At 42.8% G+C, this 19,052-nt stretch overlaps 2 protein-coding genes and 1 long non-coding RNA gene across 4 annotated transcripts; 1 reads left to right on the top strand and 2 right to left on the bottom strand.

Annotated features, from left to right (window-relative positions):
* Positions 1–19: 19 nt before the first annotated feature.
* On the bottom strand, positions 20–13,268 carry dmrt99B (doublesex-Mab related 99B). Its single transcript, XM_034326392.2, has 6 exons — positions 12,999–13,268; positions 11,694–12,045; positions 1,845–1,967; positions 1,500–1,771; positions 1,002–1,305; positions 20–379 (listed from the first exon to the last, which is right to left on the bottom strand). The coding sequence occupies exons 1-6, from the start codon at positions 13,266–13,268 to the stop codon at positions 57–59; spliced, it is 1,644 nt and encodes a 547-aa protein (XP_034182283.2). The 3' UTR covers positions 20–56.
* Positions 1,173–18,032, top strand: LOC143305691 (uncharacterized). 2 transcript variants are annotated; one of them, XR_013062781.1, is made up of 7 exons: positions 1,173–1,313; positions 9,596–10,095; positions 10,196–10,896; positions 15,371–15,694; positions 15,849–16,479; positions 16,585–16,664; positions 17,251–18,032. It is a non-coding gene; the product is annotated as an uncharacterized LOC143305691 (long non-coding RNA). The 2 variants fall into 2 exon arrangements; XR_013062782.1 differs by lacking the exons at positions 1,173–1,313; positions 9,596–10,095; positions 10,196–10,896 and adding an exon at positions 14,995–15,189.
* LOC117605415 (thioredoxin domain-containing protein 12) lies at positions 17,944–18,848 on the bottom strand. Its single transcript, XM_034326730.2, has 2 exons — positions 18,531–18,848; positions 17,944–18,268 (listed from the first exon to the last, which is right to left on the bottom strand). The coding sequence occupies exons 1-2, from the start codon at positions 18,800–18,802 to the stop codon at positions 17,944–17,946; spliced, it is 597 nt and encodes a 198-aa protein (XP_034182621.1). The 5' UTR covers positions 18,803–18,848.
* Between the last annotated feature and the right edge of the window lie 204 nt (positions 18,849–19,052).

Raw genomic sequence — 19,052 nt, 5'->3', positions numbered from 1 at the left:
CGATCCAAGTCCCTCGGCTATTGCAGGTAAGACCAGCTGGCCTGCCCGTCGTCCGGTCACTCGGAGTAGCTGGTTTTGTCGCTGGCGTCGTCGGGACTGGCCTCCCGATAGGCGTCCCCGGTTCCATTCGCGTGCAGATTCTGATTGGGTGGTTTGATGACCGTAGGCAGGTAACCGGTGCCGGCGTAAGGAGCTGCGAGGAACCTGTGTCTCGTCGAAGGGATGGGAGTGGTGCAGTAGGCAGCACGGGTCGCGTATGCCGACACCGAAGCGGACGCCGCGGCTGCCGACGCCAATGCGCCTGCCAATGGAGAGAAGGCTGACTTCGGTTGAAGGCTATCCTCGCAGACCAACACCTCCATGGCGGATACTACGTCGCCTGTGACACAGACAGGTTGCGTTTCTTTCTCTGCCGTCCACACAGGGCTGATGTTTTCGGGGTCGGTTCTACCGGGAGCTTTGGTTAACCCATTTGCGTCAGAAGCGGATATACCCGTTTACAATTGATGGATTTATCATTTTTGTTAATTAGTAATGTAGGGATATTATTTTCATACCTAATGATGCAAATGGGTTAAGACGACCATATGATCTCAGGTGCCTTCTCATATGTATTTTATTCTTATTTCTATTCCCTTCTGATGAATTAATGACAAACTTAGATTTTTATTGTATACAAGAAGGCAGCTTAAGATAATACTATAGATATTTAAATTAAACTATGAGAATCAAAGTATTTAAAAATTTCAAAATAAGTAGCAATGAATTCTTATTGAAAATTGAAGCTGCATCTACTTAGAATCTCTCAGAAACCATTTAACGTCCTCTAAAATATTTCTTTTCTTTTAAATTCTGCCCGATTGTAACTCGAGAAGGAAGGTACGAAACGAATTCAGGGTAGTGAAACATCGTAGGGCCACGTGTCCATGGTAGAATCTCAAAAGGGACTGGCCAAAGGGTATGTGAAATTCTATTCGCGAATATCAAATTGCAGGGCCTACCTTTGCATCGATGCAGCAGAGCTTCCACGTCCGCTCGACGTCTTCCTGGAAACACTCGCAACAACACGTCTACCGGAGATCTTTGCTGTTGTTGCTGTTGTTGTTGTTGCTGCTGCTGCTGCTGTAATTGCAGCCCACACGTCTGTTGGATGTTTTGCATCTGCATCTGCATTTGAATCTCACGAGGTTCGGGCATGTGGTGGTGGTGCTGATGCTGGTACAGGGCTGGAGAACAGTACAAGGAACTTGCCGCTGGACCGTACAGAGGTGCATAGGGAGGAAAATGCACCGCCGTCGCTGCAGCCTGAAAAGGTAATGTCATTTTTATGATTATTAAACGGTGGAGGATTTATTGAAATTTTGGAGCGATGGATTTCGAATGGTTCGAATCACAAGCGTTCAATTCTCAAAAATATTAATCGCTACGCTTAGAATTTGGATTGCTCCGAATTACAACCCTTAAGATCTCGAACGGCCGATTTGAAATGAAAAACTTACCGCGAGCGAAGGTAACGGAGGACTGGGTCTAGGCTGCACCAGATCGACCGGTTGAAGGGTCTGTTGCGTCTGTTGAGGACTTCCACTTTTGCGGAGACTGAGATTCTCTGGCGCCGGCGTGTCCTCTCTTTGTGGAGTCAAAGCCGGAGTCAGGGGCGGTGTATGCGTCGGACTCTGAGAACCTGGTTCCGGACTTCCTTCCTCAGAATCGTTCAGACTATTGGACCGCTTCCTCGGCCCTTCGTTTTCCGTCATTCCAGCTGATGTCGGAACTGTTGTAACGCAATGAAAATTAAAAAATCCGAGAATTTGCAACGTTCACTTTAATTAGATGGATATTCTTACCCAATGGACGGTCAGCAAGAAGTTCTCCACCAGAGTCGGAGTCACGGTCGTCTTCGTTACCGGTGTCGCTCGTGGAAAGCATTGTTCCCGTAGTGCTCTCAGAGATTCTCGACCTCTTTGTGCCTGGAACAAAACAGGGCGTATCGTTCGCTTAGCAAAAGAAAAAGCGCGTATTAATACGCACAATACCTATGAAATTCTCCAACGAACAAACACTTTACATTGTTCTACGACGCATGCCGAATTGACTCTTACGGATCCTTGACACCCTTGAAAAAACGTTGTGCATCTTTTATTGTAACCCCACTGCGTATTTACCACCCGCTGACATTACCTCTTTCAACCCTTTCAACGAATCGCTATGGTACCCGTGTAACTTTCTTCTAACGATTAACGAACCAAAAATTAAAAATGGAGAAATTAGAAAATTAAGAAAATTGGAAACGAAAAATTAGAAAATTTCTCTATAAATAAATCAGTGGCCAAAGCGAACCGTGAAAGGTTCAGTCTCGGAGGAGATGGAAAAGGAAAAGGAGAAGCAGGGCAACACGGCGAAGTAACAGCTAACAGCAATTAACTTAAACAGCGGAACACTTGATATAGTTGCTCAGGGAGAGCTACAACCCTCTCGGAGAGCCACTCGAAACAACCTTGTTATCGAAAGCGTGCGCGTCAAGAATTAATCCGCGGAACAGGAAGGGGAAAGAGCTGGGTAAGAAAAGGCTTTCCGGGGGTGGATTCAACGAAACGCCAGACTGAAAGCTACATTTACCTTGCCCTTATATATATATATATACATACACAGTGTTCAAAAACATCAGGGTCAATTTTCAAGAAGCAAGCACCTCTTTGCTCTAGTTAGAATTTAAGTTTTATACAAAAATTAAGTCCAAGTCTATCCCTGATTTAAATAACGATTAAGACATTCCTGTCAATCTTTTTGTAAAATATTATAACTTTATTGAAATTTGTCTTCGACCACCCTGTGCATAGGCATCTCTCTTTCTCTCGCTAATAAACGGCCGGTTAAACTTTTTAACGAGCGGTCAGCCGCAGTAGACTTTCTTGAACGGGCAACGCACCCTTCTAGCATCGGGGATTCTTTCACGCATTGACGAGAACTCAATGGTCCTGCACGTGCATACGCCTCCGCACGTTGTAACGGCACTCTTCAACCCGCTATTACTTTCAAACCGACAGCGTTGTGGCCACGATTGTGTAGTACGTGGCCTCTCGCAATTATTTCTAACAACCTCGAGAACCTCGGACCGCCACTTCTTCCTTTCCAACCCTCTTTCTCTTTTATAGAGAACGAAAAGAAAGAGGAGATCCCTTAAACGTTTAGGGAATCTCTCAGCGGACGTTACTGTACGATTCTCAACGATTATTTATCGTGCCTTCACGAAATTTCACTGTGTAAACGTGTTATTTGTTTAAGAAAAATATTATTGAAATTCTTAGTTTCTCTCAGAAAGATATTCTCTTAGAATATCCATTAAACTCACGTTCAATTTGAATCTCGAGTGTTTGAAGAGTAATCACGAATAAGATACAGAAGAAGAACGAAAACCGTGTATTTCGTAATTGAACGAATGTTTAGAAAGCGGTTTAAACAAGCTTCTTCGACGAAAGTTAAATGTCGCCAAGTCGCTTTGAAAATTTCGAAATTATAGGATTTCAGGGAACTTCGAAGTACTACGAGTTTCGATGATATTTGTCCATCGATTTTACTCTCGAACAAGAAATAACTAACTTGTTGATTTATTTTTGGATAAGCCAAGAAAGTAATATACCTCGTCGATAATAATTTCCAATAACTTCTTACGTTAACGAGCTCGGTAACGACGCTCGTTGCAAGAAATAAGCGAGTTTTCCGTTTCGTTTGAACCCAATCGTCCCCGTGGAAATATTATACAAGTTTCGAGCGGATTTTAACTAACCAAGTAAGAAGAATTTCAATCTTTCGATAAGGTCAGTCGTGATCGAGACCTAAGAAACGGTGCTTTCAACTATAAAATTAGAAATAAAAAACCTTAAATATCGAAAGGGTAATAATTAAAGTATCTTTAGGAAATGAAAATGAAATGAAATCTAAAATTAAATTTTAATTGCCTCCAATTCTCGTCAACACTGGTACTGTGTACATACACACGAGTAAATTGACTTACAGTAGAATACTTATAAGTGGAGAAACATCTCCGTCCAAGAACAAGGACAGCTTTCGTATATTTTTAGAATTGTCTAATGACGAAAGAAGAGTTTATTTAGCTTCTATCTATTTTCTAAAAATATACACAGTCGAAGGAATGAAATACGAAAATAAATATGAAAGAAGGCTTAATCATTCTACATCGGACAAAATGTTAAATTTCTCCTCTGACATTCCTATGATAAATTCCTCTGCTCTTGACAATATCAATGGCTATCAACGGTGTCGGTATAAAAGAATGTAATATCGCCTGTCTGGAATTAATGTAGCCGTTCCTTATACAGAAAATTCCCGTCGCTGCTCTGTCACGCAAAAGAATTCTCCCTGTGTGTCGAACCACCTCAGTTATTAACCCTCGTGCCGCGATATTGCGTGCCTATTAACCAGCATTTAAGTATTACGGCGATAAAACAGAGTGTCAAGGATTTTTCCGAATGGTAGCAAAGAATTTGGCAACCGGAACTTTGTAGCCCGGCAACCGTGCCGATAATCCACAGGTGAGAAAAAAGAAAGGGCGTGAAAACGGAGACCATTGTGATAGGTCACACCCAGAAACGCGACTACGCAATGTGACACAAAGAAATAAAAAAAGAAGTGAAAAAGAAAGAAAAAAAGGGAACACAGTATCACGAGCCGGAATCTTTTTACATTCTTTAGCCCTGTATCGAGAGAACGGTACTTGTCTTGTATTTCGAGAAGGGTGCGTGCGATTTATTATAATCTCGTCTGTCGTGTACACACCGGTGAAATGTCTAACTTCTACTAGATCACGAAGGTGTAACGTGTCATTTGCTATGTGTACGTGAGCTTTGAGACAGGACCGAGGAAGTTAATAAAACTCGTTTCGAGCTGGCGGGGTGTCTATCCCCTTTTGTAACGCTAGAGGATTTATTACGAATTCGAACATGAATGGAATCTCTCGTTTAACGCGAAATACTTCGGATCCTTTGATAAATCCGTTGAAAATTATAAGAGAAAAGAAAGATTTGGGGATTTCGAATACCGAGTACCGTGCGTCGCCGACTTTACGGAAGGATTCTTGGTATCTATAGTGAAGATACGATAGTTAACAAATAGGCAAAGATTTTTAAATCACCATTGCGTCATTTTCTAAGTCTCAAAGTCCACAGTCTAAGTACCGTGCGTCGCCGACTCTCCGGACCGTCGATACCCAAAAATTCCCAAGTTCCCAGTTTCATTTCCCCAGTTTTACTACCGAAAAATTATTGATCCAATTGATTAGAATTTCAAGGTCTAAATAAGAATACGTCCCCGTAATCTACGTACCGCAAACGATCGTCCATGTCCACGGATAGATTCTTATATGAAAAGCGATTAATTAGGGGTGGTTCGCGTACAAGTCTCTTGACCGATGACAAGACGCACTCGAAGCAGATACACATAGGGCTGGGTACGGTGTGCACACGGCTCGGTTGTTGTAGGTCTACGCCCTAAACCCGCGCCACGTCGTATCACCGTACGGTGGAGACAGACGCGGACAATGGAATCATGCGGGGACAATGCCGAATAATTTAGAATCGCATATAGATATCGGGAGCTTCCGGCCTACGGCGGCGGTGCATAATAGAGAATAGGAGTAATAGGACACAGGCTGCAGAGCAACTGTGGAGGACACGAAACATCCCTATAAATTAGGCTTAGCCAACGACACCGTTCCTCGATACAACCTCTTCTTATTCGATTACCTTTCACGTGTAGTTCAAACTAGAACCAGACTGAAAAATTGATTCTTAGAGAGCGGATGGTTTCTTAAAAGAAAAAGTGTTATAACAAGCCCCCTCTAGATAATTCCCTGCATTTAGGACTCTGAAGGTGAACACTTTTGAGAAAGTTACAAAATACTAATAATCTTTTATTTTTAACCAATGGGTTTCAAATATTTTTAGACTGATTTTCATATTAACACTGATCACAGTAGAAATATCCATGTATAGTCAGACACACTGATATCTATCATTAATAATGTTGAAGACTAATTTTATTAATTTAATATTTCAGTATATTAATTTAAATTAGTAGTACAATTTCCTGATGTTCATTGTTTGCCTTATTTCTTCAGTTGTTGCCAAATTAAGTAGTATAAGTCAACGATATCTCAGCCCGTTCCTTATTTTATACACTCAGAACCTTCCAACCTTTGTGTAATAATCTCCACGCTCTTCTTTTTCAAATAGATAATATATTTAAGTGTAGAAGTGTGCAGAAGATGACCGTAAATCGAATCTTCACACAAAATTCGTGAGTCACGTGAGAAAAAAGAGACTGACACAGCGTTATTCGATGAAAAAAGGGGTTGTAGGGAAGAACGACGGAATTCTCGCAATAAATAACCCTTCGAGGCGTTACAGTTATCACCAGCAGCGTCGGTTACAACCCTACGTTACCCCGTACAACCCCACCGACCACGAACCTTTGCTCTCTGCACCCTTAGCTAATACCGGCCTCGTAGAAAGCACCCACTATGAATTATCATTTCCTATTGTTCGGAGGATCGTTATATAACCGGCTGTTGGCGACTTTTAGCTTCATCCTTAACAAAAAAATTCTAAGCTTAACTTGGAAAAAATAAAATAACATGGGAGCACAGTACAAAATTCGAAATTAAATCATTTTACTTTTTTTTCTCGATTTTTCTCTAAAATAACGAACGAGAAATGTGTTAAATAAAAATTGCTATACTTTCGATTTTTTTCAAGATCCAATTTGCAACAGATAATCCTTTACGATTAAAAAGTATAAACGCCTGTTGGTCCCATTTAAATCGTGGATCAATTCAGTCGTATAAACGGGATGATTCGCGGTGAAATTCACCGATCGGATATCATTCATCTCCCGTTTCTTTCTCGATCAGTTTCGCAAACATTCCAGAGCCGATCGCCGTGAGATTAATTAACGGTACGCGACGCCGCGTGAAAACCGGCCGCGCCGCGGTGCTCGGCGTCGAAGCGGGAAATATTCCAGTTACGAGAGCCCCGGAAATCGGGATCGTTGCGAAGAACGACGGTCGACGGCAGCGTTGAAAGGACTCTCATTATCACGTATCGATACGCCCGGAAAATAGCAGCGGCCAGCGATCCGCTTCGACGCGAAAAATGACGCAGAAAATCGTCGACGCCGTTGTTCAACTCGAGGGCCGAGAAGAAAAGCAAGTATTGAGAGCGTGAGGAAAGCGAAGACAAAAAATGAAAGAACAAGGAACAGGGTGGGAATCGAAGGGAGAACAGAGCGTGATCGGAGCGGAAGAAAGTGGTGACTCGGGGATGCGGGGACAGGAACAAAAGGGTAAAGAAGAACGCTTGAATATACTGAAAAACCTGGGGAAAATGAAGTGTTTTTTGAAGAATAAGAGGGCCCCGATGATGGGAAAGAATGATTTTTATATTTATTCCTATTGTTTCTAAGGATAGTTTTTAGAACGTCAAAAAGTCTGACCTAATTTCATGACAGAAAAGTATTACAAAATTACCATATAAACCCTTCATAAATATCCTAAACACAAAATTGCTATATCTCATAAAAGGAACCACCCCCTATACCCGAATAAAGAACCGGAAACATATCTAAATCAGGATCACCGATATCTACAAAAAGAAAAAACAGAAAAATCAACCTTAAAAAGAGGGTGTAAAACGAGAGACGAGAAGGTAGAAGACGTCGAAGAAGAAGGAAGGTCCTCGAGGCAGTAGCGCCAAGAGCAACAGCGAGCAACAGCCCGATCAGTCATTAAATCGTCGCGATTCCCTTTTGTTTCCAGCTCGGGGATGTGTGGGCGTCAGTTTATTCGTCCGTGTGTTCGATGAAAGGGGTGAAAATCGTGCAGAGAGAGAGACGTATGTATATACGTCCCTGAATTCGATGGGTATAGGGTGGTTAAAGAGCTACCGCGAGTAAAAGAGACAGAGAAACAGCGAGAGTTTTAGGGTGGGAGACAAGAAAAAAACAGATGAAGAGGGGAAAGGGAAAACGGTGGAGAGCGATCGGGCGTAACGTTTTTAATTGTTTCGCGCCCAGCCGCCTTTTGTTTCGGCGTTTATGCCTCGTAAACGGTTGCTGAACGCCAACAGGACCCGGAGGAGGGTACCATTCGACCTCTGACTCTTTTCACTTCCTCCTTAACCGAGGGAGGGGGCGGCTCTTCCGCCATCACGCTCCACGATTTCCTGGAAAACCGAGACGACGATTCTCACGCTTCCTGCACTTCTCTTCTGCTTGCTGAATTTCTTATTTCGCTCGCTCACGCGTTTTCCAACTATGTTTATTTTTTGTTTTGTTTGGTATTCATGGCTTGTCTATCACCGACTGTAACTACTAGGATTATAGAAAATACTACCATTTAGGGAGAAATTTGAGATTTCATGACAGAAAAGTATTGCAAAATGGCACTTATGATACGTCGATTTAAAGCTTGAAATCTGATGAATATTATCACTTAAGCCCCCACTTGTAACTATAACTTCAGATGCAATTTTATCAGAGAAAAGTATGACGAAATACCACTTATAGTATATCAAATTAAAACTTGATGTTTACTAAAAATAAGTGAAATTCGTCGGGAAAGTAGATCTTTGCATCGCGGCTTGGAACGGTTTCACGGAAGCCGTCGGCTCGTCGAAGAGAAAAGAGGCGAGAGAGGGTAGCAAAGAAGCGAGTCAGAAAACGGAATCCAAGTGTTTCGTATTCATTCTCGATGGTTTTTCTCAAACTACCGCCTTCCGTTGGATCGCTTTTCCCTCTTCAATTTAATAAAAAAAAAAACGTTAGTCGGAAGTCTGAGCAACCCCCTTTCACCGTACCACGAAATAGAAGAAAAGAAGCGAGGGTTAATCAAACGTATACTTTACCACTAAAAGGCTTCTTCTTTCTTCCGTTACAGAAGAACAGTTACACGAGACGTGCTTTTTAATTAAGAAGAAAGGTATCGTTTATCGCGAACTGTTTTTTTATTTTTGCTTTAGACCACAAGGGTGGTATTGAAATCTTAATTTAATTTTAATATCGTAAAATATTGAAAAGTTCGGAAATTTTTCATTGAAAATATTTGAAATTTAAAGATTCATAGGATTTCCAGGATCGTTCACGATCACGAGCGAGCAAATGTTCGCGACGGATAGCAGAAGTTTTGTTCAAACACACTTAGAAACGTGCTTCCACGGCGGCGTTGCACGTGTACGTGCATTCGCTGGACCGGCTACACCTATGCAAATAAGTATATAACCGAGCTAAGCTCTCCTGTTATACCCAGGATGTCTTGTGTCCAGCGAGCTCGTGCTGACTCTTTGCAAACAATGTTACCAGGCACGTCCGCGGGGACATAAGTAGCCGGACCATCAGGATTTCACCTCGTCACAAATGAGTTTCAATAGTCAAGTCTCGTTTTTCTTCATAAATATCCTTCGAAATATAAAAGGAACCTCGCCTCGGAAGGAGAGAACAGTATTTTCTATTGAAATCTCGAAACCACCCCTAAGAATAAAGAGATCTAATCGGATTCGTTTAACCTTTTCCCTTGTTTTTGCTACAGATACTCCGAGATGTTCTTTGACCAACGAACCGAATAAGCAGGGACTCGAAAAAGTTTCTTCAACGCCAGGAAGATCCTTCACCACCGACTGTTCTACACGGTGTGATATGATCGAGCGAGAAGGGAGAAGAAGAAGAACAAGCGTACAGCCTTAGGCGAGGTGTGCACGGTCGAGTGAAATAATTTCCTGGTGTCCTTAACAGCGACGAAAGAGGAAGAACGGAAGCTAACTGGTCTTTCACAAAGTTTCTTGGACACTCGAAGAAGCTTCTACTGTGAGAAACTGGCGGCGGATAATGGTCTCCGCGAGTAGACGAAGGAGAACCGAGTGATCCTTCCGGATAAAGGGTGTACCTTGTATGCGTGTACCGACCCTCTTACAAAGCGTATCCTCCCTCTTCGAGGGAATCCACTGGAAAGAGCAAATCTCCTTTTACCGAGTAATGATTGCGACAGGTCTTTGATACTGACTCTTGGGTGTTATCCAAATTGACCCAGAAGTTGTAAAATTTATTTCATTCAAAATTGTCAAAGTTTTTGTTATAGAAAATCTTCAGTGCTTTATTTTAAATTTAAGAAAATATATTTTTGTGATACTAGGTCACAATGGAGCTGGCCCTTTCCAAGGATTAAAAGACATAGAACACCGTATCATTGAGAGTTTGTGGATGTAAAAGGAGGGGGTGAAGAGTGCATCAACCCTCTCTCTTAGCAGGAAGAATAGGAGTCCGAGGAAGCAACGAAGCAACTAAGCAACCAGTCGAGAATCCCTCGCGGTGGGTAGGCAGTGGCCCGAGAAATTCAATTACGGCTAAACTTCTCCAGTGAAGACGCGGCTCGTCTGTACACTACTGTAAGCACTCTGTTTCGAAGATCGAACCGAGGAGACATCCCCTGTGTACTCGCGACCCTCCACTTTTCAACGGGTGGCGCAGGAGGGAAGAAGAGAAGGCGTAGGTGTAATTGAAACCGAGCGAAATCGAAGTTTCAATCCCCTGGCCCTGGCTGAGAATGCTGCCTCCTTGCACAAACCTCTTCGACGAGAAAAGAATCGCGAGAAGTGATTTCTGTCCGATGCAAACCTGTCGCTAAACGTTCGATTCGCTATTACTACCACCAATTATTTTCTTCATTTTTACGTGTTTCAAACGTGTAGCTATTCGACTGATTGTTAAGGATGGATAATTGGATAATTAAGAAAGTCTGTAGAGGATGATTCAATCACTGAAGCCACAATAAAATCATAGCACAGATATTTGGAAGAAATAGGTAAATCTACCTCAATTCTACAATACTTAGAGGTAAGTTCCCAAAGTGTATATAAGAAGATTGCTCTTGATAAGTAAAATGGAACAGGTATAGCAGTGAAAGGGCAACATATTTTCCACTGAATTCTGTAAAAACTGGCATAGGAGCAACAAAAGTGTGACACGCGACCAAGAGTAGAATAAGCGAGAAACACGCATGCGTTGTAGCACGCTTGAGTTGCGTACGAGTGGCCATTAGGAACGTGCGTGAACGTACAAGGCTAAATAGGGCAAGTGGCCAGGGACCATAATGTTAAGTAAATAATGGCCAAACTCCTGGTCCCTTATTATACCACTCAAAGCAAAAGTCGTACTCGTTAGTGGCGGCTTTATAATTCTCTCCAACCCTTCGCTTCCTTTCTAGGCTTCTTTCCTCTCCTCGCTGGCTCATTCTCACCCTCCGTTAAGTGTACACGCGTGTGCTGTTCACTTCCGCAAGAACCGAGTGCACGCACTCGCTTCCTATACTGGAGGACTGGTTACCACTTGCCGATTTCAACCACGACCCACCTGTTTCGTGGAGATCCTTGAAGAAATGGAGATTCTTCGATGCAACCGTTGCGAGTCTAGGAATTTCCTATCTTGGTGGTTCTTGAAGACGTCGAAGAGAATTCTTGGAACAACCCTTACAACTAAATACGAAGAAGGCCAGAAGAAACAACTCCACCCCCAAGAATATTACACAATTCTTTCAACTCCAGAAACGAAAATGGATATTCTACAGATACCGGGCAAGGACTTGTGCGAGGATCGTTTCACAATTAACAATTCCAAGTGACGACTCCGCTTACCCGCAATTCCACCAACGATAGGATCCTGTTTCTCGATCTTTGGCTGCCGGTATTCATCCTGGGGCAACCTCTTCCGTTGCAGAAGACTGCAATCAGGTTGCTGATGTTGGAGTTGCGTTTGAATGTGTGCTGCCGCGGCGGCGGCTGCGGCTGCCGCCGCCGCTGGAATTGCCAGGCCGGTCGGACTCGTTACGTGGGCCGGGTGCGGGGGCGGGCTACCAGCTGGCGTGGTTGTACTCGCTGCACCAGGCAGAACGGGGGCGGTGGTGCAGCTGCCTGTATTGTACTGCAGTTGCAGCCCTAACTCTCGTGCTTCGCTCTCCTCTTGGGCCTGCTGCCTTCGTAACGCGACCTGCGAACGTGCAATTGCCGACATTTTTACACTTATTGTTTTTTAATTAGAATTTCATGTATTAACCCCGTCGGCAGGTATAGGGGAAGGAGGTTCCAATGGAATTCGCAGCGAATTTATTAATATCAAAGAGTCCTTATGCAAATCTAGGCAAAATGAACTTTGATTATTTAAGAAATCAATTTGTCACTTATTTTACTAATTACCTAACTCGCTTTGAAACAAACACTGGTCTAGTGTAAGCTAAAGCGTAACTAATAGTAACCCTCAAACATTGGGGTGACCGAGTGGATCCTCCTTCTCCTACATTGTCTTTTCACTAGGAAATTCACAGTATAATTAGCAATTCTTTAATATCTAAAGATATTAACAAACACGAAGGACCAATTTCAGTGATCGTATTGGGGTGATCCGACAAGAGGGTGCAAGGCTCGGAAACAGAATCTGAAGAAGGTTTAGCGTTACGATCCTTCATCGATCAAATTACCAAGTGTTTTATTCCTTGGTGAAATATAGAGGGTCACTTGAGAATGGCTAAATCTGTGCAACACAATGTCCCTATAGAAAATGAATCTTTACACTATGATGGTTCTTGATAGCACTCGAGTTAAAGTACATGTAAAACGAGGAAATGAGAAAGTCACATGTTTCGAAAGACCCTCTGGCTAATTTGAATCATTTTACACTTCCGTGATCCGTTTCACGAAGCCCGTGGGAAAGGAAACAACACCCTTTGCCGGTGGGTAAATGCTTTCATCGCGGTTTTACTGTGAAACTACCCTTATGGAAATTGTCCGTTAATATTAATACAGTTTTCAATATTTTTCAGGCTGTTAATCGAATAACTTGCCAAGTATCATGCCACTGATAATATCACACTGCCGTTACGATCTCTGACTAAATGGAACGTCGTTTGAAATTAACTTCAAGTAGGTCAACTGAAATAACGTTACCTGGGCAGCCATGACCCGTTGCCTCTCGGCGATCAGTGTACATTTCGCGCACACACAGTCCCGCCAACGGCAGTACCGTTTGTGACCCTTCAAAGCGGATACGACCCCGTGGTTCCTGCATCTCGCGCACTTCGGCGTCCTTTGGTATCTCTCAGCACTGGCACGAAGGAAGAACGCGGCTGGTAGCACGTGATGTTGCTGTTGTTGCTGTTGGTGTTGCATCAATTGACCGACGTCAACACCAAGACCGACACCCCGCGGCAACGACATCGTTAACCGATCCGAAGGAAACCAGAACACTAGAGAAAACTCTTGCAGAATGGACGAACGAAACCGTGTCACGGATCAATGTACATCGTTACCGAACGCACTGAACAGATCCTCGATGGATTTCGATCACCGTCGATGATTCTTTCCAGCCAAGCATGAAGCCCGATATTCACTGACACGCGTCCCTCTCATTTCTCTACACCTCCGTTAACCCTTCGAATTCAGCCACTGTTAACATCAATGTCCGATCGGCACTGTTTCCCAAACGAATAGCCACCACGTCAGCCTCTTCTTACTTCAACCGAAGAAATCACATTTAACGCTGTGGTGTTCGGTAGAGAAACTCTCGAACCGGCACACGGTTAAGCCAGCGAACGAGCAAGAGAGAGGCTTGATAAAGTAATAAGGATCGAGGGATGGCCGTATCAGGGGGTTGATTAAAAAGAGAAGGACTGTGCTAGACTCTCGCGCACGCGCCCACACTCCCGGTTAAGGTTCACCAGCAGAGCAGAGAGAAGAGCCGACCGCACCAGCACCGTTCGTACGGGTGTCGGGGTACGAAATGCGGAATCGCCCCGACCTCCTATCGCAGCAGCTCTCTCTCGCTCCTCGGCATTGTCAACAATTGCAGCATCCCGGGGTGAGTCGATTCAGGTAGCACCGGAGAGACAGAGAACCGGTGGCGCGCGGTAGTGGTGTGTCGACAGCCAAAGAGGGAGCCGAAGGCGGACGGATAAGGAAAGGAGGGAGGTGAATTCGGAGGGGGTGTAGAAGGGAGCCTAGGTTGCGGGAATATATATATACACGTCAGGCCAGAGAGAGAATGAAACAGGGAGCAAATGGAGAAGTGCGGAGGAAAAATGTGGAAAAGTGAACAGAGCCAGAGGATGGGTAAGAAAAGAAACGAGTTTTAATGAAAGGGGATGGATAGAGGGAGAAAGTGATACGCCAGACGGAGATAAGTGTACGATGAAAAATGATAGAGAAACGATAAGAGAGAGAGAGAGAGAGAGGATAGATGATATTTCTACGGGGAGGGATAGGGCAGAAACTAACAGCCCCTCCACAGTTGCACGAAATAAAACACTGTGCCACAGTGTTCCACCCCGGGGCTTCGGCCAAACGGCGCGGCGCGCTTAGGCACGGCCACGCCCGCGCACCTATCCCATTGGCCGAACCCGCTGTTCCACCAAGATGTTAAGAGTTTATATCTGCTTGGGGTGAAAGGGGGACATACCTAACCGCGTACCCACCTACCTACTCACCCTCGATAAACTAAATGCGTATAGAAAAGCCCGACGCGCGTATCAGACGTGTGTATTTTTCCTCCTCTATTCCTCTCCACCTCCTTTACTACGCCCGAAACGGACAAACACATTACTCTTTTATTTAGAAAAACCCGTTTCCAACGTTCAACGCACAATACCACCGATGCTCAGACGTTTTACTACTCTATGCTCCGCCTTTTGTTTCGACTGGCACTGTGTTTTTAACCCATGCACGCCTTCTTCGTCCCCTTCGGAACGAAGAACGTGTCCCTTCTTTTCTCTCTTCTCCTTCTTCCATCGACACCGCTCACGCTTCCTCGCGGTTCGTTCTCTTTCCTTCTTCGTTTCGTTTCTTTTTTTTTTTTTCCTTTCTTTTTTTATTATTATTTTTCGGATCCATCGAGTTCGCTTTCTGTAAACCACACGGGCACACCGTCAACGACGAGCCTTTCTTGAATCGGGGGGAAGCCCTATTGTCGTCTCCACAAATGGCGACCGATTTCATAGTGATCTAATGTACAGATGTTATTTACCCCGCAATGAGAACGGAATAAAAGGCATTCTATGTATTAAACCGTTCTATGATTTTGGATCATGTGTATATATATATATATATATATATACCTACTCTTTACAAGGGCACAATGCACAAGGTACGGACCATTGCTCGTCACATGGTACTTCTTTCCTTTAACCAGACGAATTAAAGTAACCATATCTGGTTATTTGGAACCGGTATTTTGATTTAAATATATCCTTCCTACCTATTGTTAAATACCGTCAAATTGCAGGTAATCCGATATGAATAATTGCAACTGTTATTCATTTTTTCAGGATGAAAGAGTCTAATGCAAAATGAAGGGGATCCTTGACCAATCACAGAATCACCCTTCACACCCGAGTACATTAAATAACAATGAAATTTGCGATTTTTCGTTGAATTGCACGTTTGAACGCGTATGATCGATTAATCTGCCAACGGGCGTCATTAGTAAAATTCAATGACGGTTTGAGCAACATTAAAAAGCTTCTGTGAGACGGGTTAGCCGTCGATATACCAGTGTACGCCCGACACGGACCATTTTTTTACTCTGGCATATCAAGCACTCAAAAGCGAACGTACACGCCGATGGATAAATCAATAAACCAATAGCTATGGTAATGCACACCTGCTTTCAAAGTATCAGCCAACCCCTCTACACATTTCCCTTTACGCGTTTTCCTATCATCGTGATCTCCACTCCTTTTTTCAATTATTACATTATTACAAATTTACACGAAAGGAAATAAACAAATGTTACAATAATTTCAGGATGGTCGAATGGAAAATCGTAATCTGGGAAATAACGAATGATACAATAGCGTTCGAGCCTCTTCAGAACGTTTCCTTTAAAACGTTAAGCTTCTCCCACGATTCTTAACATCCTCGCCTTCGGATGTTTCCACAAGTATCTGATTGATCAACGGTAGCAGGTACACTTGCACATTGAATCTCCCCTAGGGCTGTTTGCGTTTAGGGAGCAGAGATCAAGATCAAAATCGCGTCTGTATCGAGTTACAATGTTTGCCAACATCTACGATCGGCAACACCAAGGAAACAGCTGATCGAATCGCTTCTGATCGGATAACAGAGATTAGGATACAGGTAGTTACTACAGGTAACAGATGATATTTGGGGGTGGAGTCGCCTGTTTGCTGATACTTATTTTAATTACATTAAAAATTTAGGGAAAATAAATCGATCAAAATTTTAATTTTTATAATATTTCAATAGATTTTAATCCTGAATTTTGAAATACCTCAATAATCTTGATCTAATTTTTCTTATTTTTAGAACAATGTTGTGCCATCAATTGACTCAATCAGGAATTGTCTATGTATTCAGAGAAGTTCCGAAAAATGGTGTCGAATCGGAGCCGCCATATAGATGGATGCATTTGCAGGTATGTGTAAGTTAGGGTGGTATTCAACGCAAGCATCGTCGCGGTCTCGCCGCGATCTACCGCGCCGATGAAATACCGTATGACTTTTTGACGTGCTTTTAACAGATTGAATTGAAAATGGCTTCCACCGGTCCCAATATATTCGCGAGGCCACAGATCCATAGCCTGGAAACGAACGGACAGACGTGAGAGACGAGATATATAATCTTTTTCTCTCACTTTCACACCTCACCGCAACTTTTTCCCTCTTTCTCTCCTCACCCTCTCTCGGGGATCCTTGGCGAAACGGTCGCCGGTTTAACCACCCCTTCTACTCCCTCGCTGAACGTCCACCTCTATTTCTCTCCCTTCAATTTTTGCACATTCGCTGACGCGGCACATTGCAAGCTGCGCCAAGCGGAAACGACGACCAAGAACAGCACCGGTCACTCGATCCACCGAGGGTGCAGGTCCGCGTAAAAATAATGTCCCGGCTCATTTTTTAAAAGCTACCACCCAACCGCACCGGCTGCGAGAGAGCCGAGGTGGAAAAAAAAAAAAAGAAAAAAAAAATAAAAAATCGTGACGGACGTAGATATAGGTAGGTCGATATCACGGGGTGCAATAGCACAGGCCCGACCCAACGCCGGATGAAACGGTCAAAGCTAAAAAGCTCTCTCCATCCGAAACCGGCTATATATTATCTACAACCCTTCAAACACAGAACCCACCGAGATCCATACATAACCCATATGCGTACACTCTTCTACACGTACCGTTTCTCTGCCACAGGAATTTCCTGCGTGTGCTGACCGGACCTGGACTTAAGTCACCGTCTGATTACTAAGGGCTCGGACCATGGACTCGACGTGCCATTAAACAGAACCGCCACTTGCTTCTTAATAAAGTTCCATCATAGAATCTTTGATGTTTAAGTTGCAATAAATCAAGATTTTATGCTTCGTTTCCATTCTGAACGAATTTAAGTTCCTTTTCTATACTCAATAATTACAAAATTAGTAATATTTCAATTGTAATTAGTGTCTGTTTTTTTTAGGGTAGGTAATGAAACGTGAAGAGGAAATAAAGATACATTTTGGCAGAACCACGCGAATGGAGGTGTATAGTTGAAGAGGGTGAAATGGGCGTGGTTAGCAACCCTAGGTGAGACAGTGTCGACCAATGCCCGTACCCTTGGCCGATATCGCAACTGTTGCAAACGCAAGCGCCGTCAGGGTTGTTCCTGTGAACCTCTGGTGATAGGTTGATGTGCAAGGCTGTTTAATGTAACGGGCGCAGACTCGACTTAGGGGACACTGTTCCAAAAGGTTACGCCTCGCATTCACATTGGTTATGCATCAACCCGTTCCTCCTCAAGCATTTGCAACCCCTACTTTTCTTAATCGTTAAATTGGGTATCGTATGCAAAAATAAAATAAAATAATTTACTTTCTTCATTTATTATTTATTATTTCCTAATTTAAATTAATGTAATATAGTTGGTACAATGATGTCGTTATCTACGTCACAGACTTCCGGTTTCGAGGGATGGTCGTTTTGGAACATAAGCAGCGACGGCTCCTTTGAATATTTCTTCAAAACGTACATCATGGTGTCGATAATTTGCGTGGGACTGGAGTAAAAGTATTTGTGCTCTTTGTCGGCGTCCCTGTGTTTGTTGTAGGCTTCCTCGATAAAACCGCCGTCAGCTGTGTAGAACAATATCCTAGGAACGTATTTTCCATCGGGTTGGAATTTTTTCTCGGTCAGAAACGGTTGACCCTCAAACTCCACTTTTACCATCACGAACCTGTGATTCAATGAGTTACTCGATAACTGGTCTTTATTGAAAGTGACATTATCCTTTTTGATTCACGTTAATTGCCACCATTTAGTTTGCAAAACAACCCCTTCAATTATGCATGATTAAATAATTAATAATAATGAGAAATCTTAACTTTAATATTGTATTAATAATCTAAGATACCAATTAGGAAGTTTAAATTGATGGGTTAATCAATTGCGTGCTTATTAATTAATATTTTAAGATAATATGAGAAACAAGTGTTTACCGATCACTGATATCCATTAATCGAACACATTTGGCAAATTTTTCCTTTAATCTTTGACAAGCAGGACAAAATTCTTTATGAATCATTAAAAATACAGGCTTTTTAAGAGTCTTCGCCTCGTTAAAGCCATTTGAAAAGGATTTCCACTTGAATAATTGATCGAAGCCAGCATCGGAATTCGTGTCTTTCACGGTAAGGATATTGTTCGCGACAATGTCGTTTGCTAAGTTAATAAAATTTAAAGAACTGAGGTATTTGATGCATTGAATCATAACTTCGAAAGAAAATGTCTCATCTAATTCTGTCAGACGATGTAAACAAAAGAATTGATGCCGATCGTTTTATATTTCGAATTTTTCATTAGAATATTAGCGAAATAAAAGTATTCCCTAATTCAACAATTCTGTCATTATTATAACACTTTATGACTTCCTTTGATTCTATTTTATTAGAAATTTGTCAAGATCAGCATAAATCGGCAAATTGTTTTACAAGTTCGTACTCACATAAATTGTTTTCAAA

Source organism: Osmia lignaria, chromosome 9 (assembly GCF_051020975.1).
Source record: "Osmia lignaria lignaria isolate PbOS001 chromosome 9, iyOsmLign1, whole genome shotgun sequence".
NCBI classification, from domain to species: domain Eukaryota; kingdom Metazoa; phylum Arthropoda; class Insecta; order Hymenoptera; family Megachilidae; genus Osmia; species Osmia lignaria.
This window is presented reverse-complemented; position numbering and strand designations above follow the sequence as displayed.